This window comes from Macaca nemestrina, chromosome 1 (assembly GCF_043159975.1).
Source record: "Macaca nemestrina isolate mMacNem1 chromosome 1, mMacNem.hap1, whole genome shotgun sequence".
Taxonomy (NCBI): domain Eukaryota; kingdom Metazoa; phylum Chordata; class Mammalia; order Primates; family Cercopithecidae; genus Macaca; species Macaca nemestrina.
In genome coordinates this window covers 5,901,431-5,914,869 of record NC_092125.1, presented here as the reverse complement: position 1 = coordinate 5,914,869, position 13,439 = coordinate 5,901,431, and the positions used below count along the sequence as shown (strand labels likewise).

General features: G+C 39.6%; 1 protein-coding gene across 23 annotated transcripts in view; it reads left to right on the top strand.

The window, feature by feature from the left end:
* The window catches only part of LOC105474671 (SHH signaling and ciliogenesis regulator SDCCAG8), a 253,094-nt gene that overhangs the window by 67,219 nt on the left and 172,436 nt on the right, over positions 1–13,439 (top strand). For all 23 annotated transcript variants that reach the window (XR_011607733.1, XR_011607735.1, XR_011607744.1 and 20 more), the window contains one exon: positions 7,500–7,652. Coding sequence is in view for 17 of the 23 variants with exons in the window: in XM_071069480.1 (XP_070925581.1) it covers positions 7,500–7,652 (153 nt within the window). In the remaining 6 variants the exon portion in view is untranslated. The remainder of the gene's footprint in view (positions 1–7,499; positions 7,653–13,439) is intronic.

Here is a 13,439-nt window from a genome sequence, read left to right as displayed (position 1 = left end):
AGTGAAAATTAGGCCCAATCACACCTTTTTTTTTTTTTTTTTTTTTTTTTGATGACTAGTTTGAGCCTCCCAAGCATTGCTGAAGGAAGTCATTTAAGAAAGCCACTTAATAGCTGGGCGCGGTGGCTCATGCCTATAATCCCAGCACTTTGGGAGGCTGAGGTGGGCGGATCACGAGGTCAAGAGATCGAGACCATCCTGGCCAACATGGTGAAACCCCGTCTCTACTAAAATTCCAAAAATTAGCTGGGCGTGGTGGCATGTGCCTGTGGTCCCAGCTACTCGGGAGGCTGAGGCAGGAGAATCGCTTAAACCCGGGAGGCGGAGGTTGCAGTGAGCTGAGATCACGCCCCTGCACTCCAGTCTGGCAACAGAGTGAGACTCCATCTTAAAAAAAAATCTACTTAATGAATTCCACTGAAGAGTAATCCTAGTCACCTTCAGTGGTTGTAGGTACTATTGAACAATTCTTTTCTCTGCAGTTGAAAACCTTATATGCTCCAGCCAGGAACTCCACTTTCCTCACTTCCAACTCCACTGCTGGCACCTGACTTTCATCAGATGACCTGCTTCACACTTGACTAAGGACCAACTGACAAGAGCCTCCTCAGCATCTTCTCATCCCTCGAATGCCTCCTCTCCTTATTTCTCCTTTCTTTTCTGGCCCTGTTATTTCCCAAGATGAACATCTTTCTCCTCATTTTTGATGTCTCCCACTTCTGTGTCATCACATTTTTCTGGCGTCCTTTATCCTTTCCTCTTCACTGTTTTTTCCTCTCATCCTGCCCACAGCCTTCATTTAAGTAAACAAAAAGCAGCTTTGCTGTGATCATCTTTCACTCCGTTTATTACTGTCCATTCCTCATTTCACTGGCAGACATCTCACAACAGTTGTCCACCCTGGTAGTTTTCCTTTCACTTCTGAGCACATCGCAGCCAGGCTTTGAACGAACTGTAGCCTGATTTCATGTTGCTGAAGTGCTCACTTAATGATCACTGGTCACTTCCTGATTGCCAAACCCAGTGACCTCATCTCAATCCTCACTGGACTCAAACTCTATAGATTTGGAACCCTGTTAACTCTCCTGTCATAACATACCATCTCTTTCCCTTGATTTAGCTGATACATTACTCTCATGGGTCCACATTGCACCATTCTTGTCCACTCTTAAGTCTCTTTTAACTTGTTTCTTGTTTTCCACAAGTCTGAAGTGTGGATGTTCCTCAGAGTTAGTTCCCAGCCCTCCTCCCATGTTGCCTTGACTTCCTGGGATTCATTTCTCCTCACGTGGCCAAATATTACCAGTGAATATGCCCACATTATGCCTTTAGCTTTAACTACTCTCCTGAGCCCCAGCCCTAGTGTTTTACAGCTACTAGATCTTTTTTATGGATGACACACTGCTGGCATCTGAAACTCTACACAACCAAACTGTTCATTGGCTCCGCCTTCCCATCTACCACTCCTTTTCCTTCTACCATTTTCTCTGTGATCGTCTTCAAACGAAGGCAGCACCATCTTGACCGCAGCCCTGGCTTGCATTCTTTAAAACATCTTGGTTCTTCGCTATGCTTGCTCTTGACATTCCATCAGTTCCCAAGCTCGCTCTCTCTCTCTCTTCAGAGCCAAATTTCTATTTAACTATGCCTACCTTTTCATTCTTACACCACTGCCCTGGTTCAAGTCTTCACATCTTCACATGCTCTTTTTTTTTTTTTCGGAGACGGGGTCTCACTCTGTCACCAAGGCTTGGTGGTGTGATCGTATCTCACTACAGCCTTGCACTCCTGAGCTCAACTGATTCTCCCTCCTCGGCCCCCCAAAGTGCTGGGATCACAGGTGTGAGCCACCGTGCCCAGTGGTATACTTCACGTATTCTTATACCAAGTATGCAGACAGTTACACTAGCTTTCTAATTGGTTTCCCTCAAATTTCATCTAATTCCAGCATACTTTTCACAGTGCTTTCATAACATTTATAATTCCTGAGTTATAAATCTCCCTGTTTAGGTAGCTCCCCTCTTGCAGTAGAATAAAAGGCAAATCTGGCCCCACTCCAACTTGGCTCGTCTTCTCTTTCACTCTCTACTCTTTCACTCTACTCTTTCGTACCACCTTCACTGTGGCCAGAACATGACCTACATTTGGCCATTTGCATTCATTTGCTCAAGGTGTATTTTTCTGCCTTGTATTAATCTGTGAAATATCTATTCCATCTATGAGGCTCAATTCCAGTGGCAGTCTTCCCAGAAGTTTTCCCCAGCCCCTTCTTGTTTGCATTAACTTCTTTTTCCTCTATATTCCTGTTGATGTGGTGTATAATTTTGGTAGTTGTTTACACAGCTTTCTCTACCAGAAGACCTTGAAATCAGGTCTGTGACATCTATCATTGTATTTCACACATGACCATTTATGTCTTAATTAACAATAAATGTTTGTTGAATGGAAGTCAATTATTATTAATGTGAAGTTTTGTAATTAATTTTTTTAAAAAATGTAATAGCTGAGAGCAAGCAACGCTATTGTTCGTTAGGAATCTATAGCATTTTCAGTAAATTAGTAATAATGAATGCAAGGACAAAATGTATTGCAAGTCTAGTAGTTTTTATCTGGAAGGTATGTTAAAACACATTAGAATTTTTGCTTTCTGAGTGTATTAAAAAGTCAGATGGCATACATATTTTAATTTAAAACCCTACTACTTACTGAGCGATGAAATGGTTACTTTGTTTAGTTCCTTGATGTTTGTTGCCATCTAGTGTGACATTTGGGTATCACATGCTAAGTAGAAGGAATTACATATTTAACATTCATAGTGGCAGTGAAAATGCCTAAGAAAATAAATACATAACTTGAGAAGTGTATAATGCCATGCATAGATTCTTGTGTGGAACTATCTTGGATAAACTCCCTACTCTTCCACTTTCTAGGTCTCTGCTTTGGGCAAGTTACTGAATATCTTGAAGTACCAGTTTCTTCAATTGAGTGATAAGAACCAATTAAAATGTATTTAGAGGGTTAAATAATGCATATATGCCACTTAGCAAAGTATCTGGCACATAGTAGGTGCTCAATAAATGTTTTTGTTTGAAAATGGAAGTTGTCTCAATTGGTGATAATTTTAAAAGAGGAAAAAAATTCACCTGGGACTAAATAGTGAGAAAAAGTAGAGGCTTTTGCAGTGACACCTTGATAAAGCTACAAGACACCTTGATAAAGCTACGAGAAGCAGATAAAAAGGTTAACCATGCCTTAGGCCTGCCTGCTTGTGTTGGGAAGGGAAATTGTTGAGAGGTATGTGGAATGGCCTGAAGGTACAGGCTGTGGCATGAAGTTACCATAAGCATATCTATAATGACATAACCCTCTAAGGAAAAAAAATTTTTTTTTTCTTTTTTACTCATAACAACTTGAGCAAAGTATTTATTTCAAATTTGCTAAGACCTATCCTGCCACATACCTTCATGGGTAAGTGGTGTGAACTTTTTTAAAAAGTTAATTATTATGTATACATAATAATTGTACCTATTTATGGATTACATGTGATATTCTGAATATTAGTTTTTAAAACAGCAACCTGGTAGGTTGAACAAATATTTACAAAGACTTTTTTCCCCCTTTTGAAATATCCAAGTTATTCTGTTTCTTGGATTACAGGGAGTCAGAAAGGCAGGAATTAGAAACCTGGATTAAAAATAAAATCAGAAAAGCACTGAGTTGTAGTCACAAGTATAGAAAACAAAACTTCTTGATAGGCACGTTATCTGTCACAAAACAAAAACAAAGTATTAAGTATCTTGAAAAATGGTACATAGGGATAGACTGGTAAATTTCTGGTTAGCAAGGGTTTATAAATTAAAATCAATAGTTTGCATTATTTGTAAGTTAGATGCTTGAAATGTGTTAATCTTTTTAATTTTGTGGGCTTTATTATTACGTAAAAATAAAAATGTTTATAAGCCTTAAAGTTCATGTTCACAGGTGTGAGCTGTATAATTTCATAAGATCTTAATTCCTTAGTTATGAATTATTCTGTCACAAAGATTTCTTGAAAACTAACCCTAGCAGTTGGGAAGGACTTTTATATGGTCCACAATAGGTCTCCTGTTTTAAAATTTTAGTTGACTAGATATAAATTTTGTTTTTGAAAATGTTTTGACTGCCTAAGATAGTAGTGCCTACCCTTTGGTTTAATAAAACCAGGACTGGGAATATCAAGTCCAATCAACTGTGTTTGAAAAAAAATGTTAATATGTCAACATAGAATGACCACAGCTAAAGAAATTTCCCAGAAAAGAAAATGTACCTTCAGGAATGAGTCTGATGGATGGGGGGGAATGTATAATTCCCCAACTTCCTAAGACCTACAGCCATTTCCACCAAGGAAAGGGCTGTGTTCAGGGAAGGGAGAGAAGCCAGGACTTGGGAACTACTGAGAGAAATAACAGCCACAGGCCCCAAATTAACTTTGTCACCTGTAAAGATCTATCATTTAATGGCAATTGCCCATGTATAGCATTCAGTTACTATAAAGATCCATCATTTGATGGTAGTTGACTTTTTACTGACTTAGCCTTTGAGAAGTCGGTTACTATGTCTTTACTGAATGGTTATCGGGGTACTCAATCGACAGGGATTCTGGAAAATAGGAGAAGAAACTCTAGAATTAAGAGAAAGCTTTAATGGAAATAGTGTATAAATATTTGTTTACTACACCCAAATCTTTTAGTATGTGCGGTCCAGTTATCTTTAGAAAGAATAAATCATTTTTCTGATTCCAAGTGTTACTACGCTTTTCTATTTTCTTCATTGTGACCGAGCATATATGTTAAAATCAAAGCAAATAAAAGTAAAAGCTATTTTTGTTTGTTTGTTTGTTTGTTTTTGAGACGAAGTCTCGCTCTGTCACTCAGGCTGGAGTGCAGTAGTGTGATCTCGGCTCACTGCAAGCTCTGCCTCCCGGGTTCATGCCATTCTCCTGCCTCAGCCTCCCGAGTAGCTGGGACTACAGGCACCCACCACCACGCCTGGCTAGTTTTTTGTATTTTTAGTAGAGACGGAGTTTCACCGTGTTAGCCAGGATGGTGTCAATCTCCTGACCTCGTGATCCGCCTGCCTTGGCCTCCCAAAGTGCTGGGATTAAAGGCGTGAGCCACCGCGCCTAGCCTTAAAAGCTATTTGATAATATGGAATTGTTGGTTACACGCTAAGAGACGTCAATAACCAGTTTTTTGTTTGTTTGTTTTGTGTGTTTTTTGGGGACCAAGTCACGTTCTGTTGCCCAGGCTGGAGTGCAATGGCGCCATCTCGGCTCACTGCAACCTCCGCCTCCTGGGCTTAAGCAATTCTCCTGCCTCAGCCTCCCTAGTAGCTGGGACTACAGGCATGCACCACCATGCTCAGCTATTTTTCGTATTTTAGTAGAGACGGGGTTTCACCATGTTGGCCAGGCTGGTCTCAACCTCCTGACCTCAAGCAATCCACCCGCCTCAGCCTTCCAAAGTGCTGGGATTACAGGCATGAGCCACCGCGCCCGGCCAATAACCAGGTTTTAACCTAATATTTGTAATCAGTGTTGTGTTGCTCATTACTCATCCTCAACCATTGGTGGTGGCTAGTCCTAATACAGAGAAGACCATCCACAAAACCAAGGCCTTAGCAGTGGTTTTGTTTACATGATTTTACAGCTTCTCACTTTGTGCTTTTCGCTGTATCATCCTATCTTGGCATTACATCTCTTATCGTGCCAGGATTATTTACTGTTGCTTGTTCCTTAGTTGATTGAGTTCTTTGAATTGATTCTGTAGGTGCCTTTCATGGTAGCCTGGTTTTAGATCTTCAGTCTCTTCTGCTGTTCCTATACTTAATGATGTTGACTCCTGAGTTTTTGTTCAATTGAAAACTTTCTGATTGGATATATTGGTTTATATTAAGTAAGCATTTTGTCTATTCATACCAGTAGTATTCATTATATCAGGGAGAGTTATGAACATTTACTAGATTCATGTGAAAAATTTCTCAAGAGCAATTACATTTCGAATCACAAAAGTAACTAATTCATATTTCAAGCTCCAAGGGCTTAAATTATAGAAAAAGTATGCCTTTTCATTTATTTTAATATCTAATTTAAAATTGCCTTTTCCAGGCATTCTCAGCTGGAATTTGGACTTGGGACTAACTCCCTAGAAGAATCATTTTTACTCATTGCATTTGTTTATTAGTTAATCTGAGACAATTGAATTTTACCTTTACATTTTATGCCTGGGAGCATAGAAACTTTTCAGAAAGACCAAAAGAAATCAGAGTTTAATGCTTTCCAGATGAAGAGAGGAAAATTCACATATCCTAGATATTTATTGTCTGAATTTATTACAGCTTTCACCAGAGGGAAGCATAACTATGCATAAAACTTACAGTGCTTACTGAGGCCATTTCAGTCTCCATTAAAATCAAATGTGACTATGAAATTTATAATCAAGTAGCATGTGAGTTATATGAGACCTGGGGTTCTTTCTACCATTTCAGGAGAAAAGAGAGGTTGTGTAAGGTGGATATCGTACATAAGGGCCACTGGAATAAGACTATAAGATGCTATAGTACCTTACTTTTATTAGGATTTTTAAAAATTGGGATTTTACTATGCAATCTATGTATGTAACTAAATTACATTTGTACCCCATACATTTATACAAAAAAAGACCTCTCCAAATTGGGATTTTTGAAGTCATATTTTATTATTGGGTGTTATAAATAAAGATATGGTAAAAGTGGCCAAAATGAAGTTAGAGAGTTTTTATTTCTGGAAATGCAGAGTGGGAAATTTACAGTAAAGGACAGTTATGAACTTTACCAGAAATGGAAGATCCTCATAAAACTAAGTAGTGAATACTGTCTTGAGTCTTTCCATTTAACTTATGATTATTACATAATTTTTACTTCAGTTGTATGTTTAAGGGGAGTGAACTAAATTTTCTCTTGGTTATATTTAAGGAAACTTGATTATTATATAGTATTAAACAAAAGATGCCTGTGTGTAATGATATATTCAACATTTCATTGTAGTATTTTGATCTATCATTTGAAGTATTCCAATAATTTTTATCCATGAGCAAATAAGAAATGAGTTAAGTTGGATGCTTATGTATTTCTTGTAGTAGAAACATGATATGTAATTGAAAATATTCGAGCGCTTAGTTTTCCTGGTTCCCTTTTTTAAAATTCTGACTCATCTGTGGCCTTCATCAAGGTTCATTACCTGAATTTTGTCATTGATTAATTAATATGGCTTTAATCATGAAAACTGAACTATGTCAATACATGTAACATTTGGATACTCTCTTAGGTCAATAAGTGGTATTGATAAACAAATACAAAATTATTCTAATAGGCTTTATAGTGAATTTTAACTATTTTAAATATACTTAAAGCTTAATTATCTCATTTTCCCCATATTTTTTCCAAATTCTAAACTCCTCTTTCAATCTCTTCTATCCTGGCAGGCTTTAATCCAGTGTGACCAGTTGAGGAAGGAGCTGGAGAGGCAGGCGGAGCGACTTGAAAAAGAACTTGCATCTCAGCAAGAGAAAAGGGCCATTGAGAAAGACATGATGAAAAAGGAAATAACGAAAGAAAGGGAGTCCATGGGATCAAAGGTACTTAAGGACTCTGCTGTTATCCACATTGCAGAAGAAAGGTTTTTTACGATGCCACTGATGATTCCTTAGGCTGGAGTTCTTGAATGAACCTTAAATTTTAAAATTGTTATTATGTAAGTAGTTAAATTTCTTATAATTTAGAGTTCATAAAAATGTTTTATCATTTCATATATTTCTCAATAGTTTGTGTTGATCTTTTCAGATAAAATAATCAGTTAAATTCCATAAAATGAAATTACAAAATTTACTGTAAATCCTGCCATTCTGTTGGATTCCCTCTGTCATGCTTCCCAGAGGCATGCTATGAAGATACCCAGATTTTATTTCAACCTTGGCTAAATCAAGGAGAGATGACTCCCCTGCTTTATCTCCTACCCCTAAATTAAACCTGCAGAAAATGAAAACACTTGTAAGAAACTGAGTAACCAAGAAAAAGTGATTATGCACTCTGTCTGAAATCAGTTCTGACAAATTACGTGATGAATAATGATGGTAACCAGATGAAGAGAGAAATTTAAGACGAAAGGAACAGATAGCATGAAATGAGCAGTCTTTGAAAAAGAGTTCACAAACTAGAATACAGAGTTGAGTGGGACCTAGCTTTAAAATTGCTGACTAGACTCGAATTGAGCAAGTTGTGGTCCATCAAGTAACCAAAACAACTGCGTTACATGTTTGTTTTGAAAAGTGGACTCACAGCTTGTACTCTAAATTCTATGTTGTTATAAGATTCCAATGTATGATAATTAACTCATTCAATCAATATATACTGAGAATGTACTGTGTGCAAAGCAATGTGGAGGCCTAAAGATATGTATAGAGAAAAATCACAACTTCTGCCCTGTGAGTTTTAAGTCTTAATAAGAGTAAACTCAGGCATTTTCTGTAAATGTCCTTGTCTTCTTATCCATTTTTTAAAATTGTGTCTGTCAAAACCCTACTACCTACCTTCTCTGCCCTGGATTGGTGATCTCAGCTGGTAAAAATCGCACAGCCTTGCAGATGACACAGCTGTAGACTCCAGGTCTTCGGTGTCCATGGTTCTTTCAGTGCTTTCTAGCAGTCCTCTTATGCCTTCCTCTCTCTTCTTCATTCCACACTCAACAGATATTAACTGGGGGAGCTGGGAATGTTGTAGTCACAGGAACGATGCAGTTTCCTCATTTTCATAAGTGAGTTTTCGATCATCATTGCAATAAAGCCATAAGGTTCAGTTTAGGATACCGTGGACATGTGTAACAGAAATCTGACCTCGTCTAGGCAGTCACGAAAGACTTTCCTGAGAAAGAGATGTTGAAAATGAGACCTGAAAGCATTGATGAGTGGTCAGGTGAAGAGGGGAAGAGGGTTTCAGGCCCAGGAAAATAACATACCCAAGACTCTGGACCTGGAAAGGATCGCACTTTCTAGGAATTTGGAGAAGGCCCTGATGGCTGGAGCATAGAGAGAGAGGAGCAGAGTAGTGGGAATGAGTTTGGAGACTTATGTTGGGATGGAATCATGAATGGCTTTAAAATCCATATGAAGGATTTCAGTTTTGTCGAAAAAGGGATGGAAAGCCATTGAATGGCTTTAAATTTGTCAGTGTCATGATGCCATTTATATTTGAGAAAAATCATTTTGTCAATGTATTGGAAGGAGAAGCAGAATCGATGCCTGGAGATCAGCTGGAGGTGATTCTCGTAGTCCAGGTCTGGAAGTGGTTATTGCAGTCCCGGTCTGGAGGTGATTTTCACGGTCCCGGTCTGGACATCACTTGTCTTCTCAAATTCTCTATAATACCACTTTTCCTCTTATTCTCAGCAGAGAGCCTTACTTCCCTAACACAGAAAATTAAAGCCACTGGGTGATGACCACCTCAACTATTTATCTTCCCCATGCCTTAAAATAAATTTTCACCTGTATTCCAACCCAGTCTGAATGGCAAAGGCCTCTTCCTAATCCTTTCCGCTTCCCATGGACGCCGTTTCCTTCACCCCCTCGAACTCATTCCATTTGTTCCCTCCACTTTTCTGAATCAATCTTTCCTTCACTACAGTCTCTTTCTTATCCTCAGGAAAATACTTTCAAATGTCTCTTACTGTTGAAAGAAACAATCTTTCTTCTAATCTGTGGTTCTTAATTTTTGCTACACAAGAAGTTCTAAAAATCTGATTGTCCAAACAGTACCCCAAGCCCATTACATCAAAATGTCTGAGAGTAGCATCCAGGTGTCAGTATGTTTGAAACCCACCCAGGTGATTCCAACGTGCAGCCGAAGTTGGAAACCACTTCAGTAATTCCATCTCCCTCTTTGACTCGTTCTCTTAATAGTTGAGTTTCTTGAAAGATTTGTCCATACATGTTGTCTTTATTTTGTCACCTCTCACTTACTTCAACTTCCATGCCGCAGCCAATGAAATTACCATTGCTATGTTCACTGAAGATCTGTTTGTGCTATATTTACTGATTTTTTTTCAGTTTTATTCTCCTTAAAAGATTCTCTTTCCTTTTATGATTTCTTTGAATTCAAATTCTTGATTTGGGAGAATGATGATGTGTGCTTTTTACATTACTCTGAGTTTAAAGTGCCTTTGAGGCAATAAAGAAGACACATCCAGAAAGCAGCTTGATAGGAGGTTCTAGAGTTGAGCAGGGAGCTAAAGATTTAGGTGTCTTTAGCAGTACTGTGGCTTGAGTTCCATGTATATATAGCCTTAGGACCTAAAGCTTCAGGACTAAAGCTATTTGATTTCTAAATCCTTAACTGTACACTGAGCTCCCAAACCAGCTTTACTTTCTACCTTCCCTATCTCAGTGGACCAACTGTTTATCCAGTTATCCAGCACAGAAATCTTGTCACCCTTTTCTCCCCCATCTTTCTCACCCCACACATCTCATCATCACCAGGCTCTAAGACTTAAGCCCCTGAGCATTTACATTGCCCTGTATCTCCGTCCTACTGCTACCCATATCTCATCCTTGGCTGGTTCCTGTAGCCCCTGTGGTGTCCTTGCCTGCAGTCTCACCTCCTTCCTATCTGTTCTCCAAACCGCCGCTGGGACGATCTTTCTCAACATGTCAGGCTCTTGCTTTGAAATCCTTTCACGTCTCCCTGCAACCTTGGATAAAATTTAGAATCCTTTATCATAGCATGAAGACTCTACAATATTCTTCCTCTCTTTGGCTCTCAAGTCTTATGTTCCTTCATTTTTCTTCTTTGCACCCTCACCACACTGACCTACTTGTACTTCCCCAAGCATGCACATATGCCTATCTTCCATACTGTTTTTTTCAGTGCAGGATTTTGCGTATGCTTTGCCCCCTGCCTAGAGGAATCCTCCTCTGCCCTCTTTCACTGATTCTTCAGAGTTGTTTGTTTGTATTTGAGACAGGGTCTCACTCTGTCACCCAGGCTGGAGCTCAGTGGGGTAATCACAGCTCACTTAGCCTCAACCTCTTGAGCTCAGGTAATCTTCCCACCTCAGCTTTCCAGGTGGCTGGGACTACATAGGCGTGCCACCATGCCTGGCTAATTTTTTGTGTTTTTTGTAGAGAGGTTTTTGCAATGTTGCCCAGGCTGATCTCGAAATCCTGGGCTCAAGCAATCCACCCTCCTTGGCCACTCAAAGTGCTGGGATTGCAGGCGTGAGCACTGCGCCTGCCCAAGAGTTTTTCTTGGTACCATCTCCTCTCAGCGCCTCCCATAACTGAATTGGGATGGTCTCCTGTGGGTTCCCATAACTCAATTCATCACAAATTCATGTTGAATAGTTTGCTTCCCCTAGTTCAGTGAGTCCCTTGCATGTAACATCCTCAATGCCTGGCACATTCCTCTCATATAAAATGTGCTCAGTATATATTAGATGAATGAAGGAATGAATTACAAGGAAAAGAAAAAAGTCCCTATGCCATTGAGAAGTTATGACTAAAATGCTGAGAGTTCAGAGGATCAGAACTGATTGTCTGCCAGAGATCGTGGAAGGCTTTGTGGAAAAGATGGCATTTTAATTGAGCTTCCAAGAATAGATGAGATTTAGAAACACAGAGTATGGGGGAAGGAACGCCACCTGTAACCAACATGAATAAGACATGGAAAGGAGATGAAGTTGCGAATTGAGTGTTGTGTAAGAGAGAATGGTATCAATAGCAAACACCAGCTATTGTTCACACCTAGGAAATTTGTATTTTTTGGTTGTTTGCTGGAAACCATTTGCCTTGCTGAGTAGTTCTACTGTGTAGAAGTACATTGATGAGAATTCCTGATAAGAAAGGAAAAATGAAGGCTGAAGTATGCCTGGCAGTGTTCCAGGTACCTTCATATGTAACAGAACCTCTCTCTTATGCTGACAGTTGTTTCATGAATAAAGGTGGTGACAGAAATGCAGCACAGTTTTTATTTATCATTTATTTATTTTTAACTTTTAGATTCAAGGGAGTACATGTGCAGGGTTTTTACTTGGTTGTATTGCATGTTGCTGAGGTTTGGTTTACAAATTATCTTGTCACTCCCTACGTGAACAGAGTACCCAATAGTTAGTTTTTCAACCCCTGCCCTGCTCCCTGCCTCTCCTCTCCAGTCATGCCCAGTTTCTGTTGTTGCTATCTTTATATCCGTGAGTACCTAATGCTTAGCTCCTACTTGTCAGTGAGAACATGCAGTATTTGATTTTCTGTTCCTGCGTTAATTCACTTCACACTATGGCCTCCAGTTTCATCCATGTTCCTGCCAAAGACCTGATTCCATTTTTTATGGCCGCGTAGTATTCAGTGGTGTATATGTACCACATTTTCTTTATCCAGTCCATTCTTGGTGGGCACCTAGGTTGATTCCATGTCTTTGCTCTTGTGAATGGTGCTGCAGTGAACATGTGAGTACATTTGTGTCTTTTTGGTAAGACAATTTGTTTTCTTTTGAATATATATCCAGTAATGGGATTGCTGGTAGAATGGTAGTTCTCAGTTATTTGAGAAATTTCCAAACTGCTTTCCACTGTGGCTGAACTAATGTATATTCCACCAACAGAGCAGAAGTGTCCTTTTCTCTGTGGCTTCTCCACGGTCTGTTGTTTTTTGACTTTTGAATAACAGCCATTCTGACTGGTGTGAAATGGGATCTCATTGTGGTTTTGATTTGCATTTCTGTGATGGTTAGTGTATTAGTCTCTTCTTGCACTGCTATAAAGAAATACCTGAAACTGGGTGATTTATAAAGAAAAGAGGTTTAATTGGTTGATGGTTCTGCAGGCTGAACAGGAAGAATGGCTGGGGAGGCCTCAGGAAACTTTCGGTCATGGTGGAAGGGAAGCAGGCATGTCTTCTGTGGTTGGAGCAGGAGGAAGAGAGAGCAAGGGGAGGTGCTACACACTTTTAAACAGCCACATCTTGTAAGAACTCACTATCATGAGAACAGCAAGGGGGAAACCCGCCCCTACGATTCAATCACCTCCCACCAGGCCCCCCCTCCAACAATGGGGACTACAATGTGATGTGAGATTTGGGCTGGGCAGAAGTCGAAACCATATCATTCATGAGTGATCTTGAGCACTTTTTCATATGTTTGTTGGCCATTTGTGTGTCTTCTTTTGAGAAATGTCTGTTCATGTCTTTTGTTCATTTTTTAATGGGGTTGTTTTCTGCTCTTTCAATTGTTTACTTTTTTTTTTTTTTTGGAGATGGAGTCTCGCTCTGTCGCCCAGGCTGGAGTGCAGTGGCGCGATCTCGGCTCACTGCAAACTCCACCTCCCGGGTTCACACCATTCTCCTGCCTCAGCCTCCCGAGTAGCTGGGACTACAGGCGCCCGC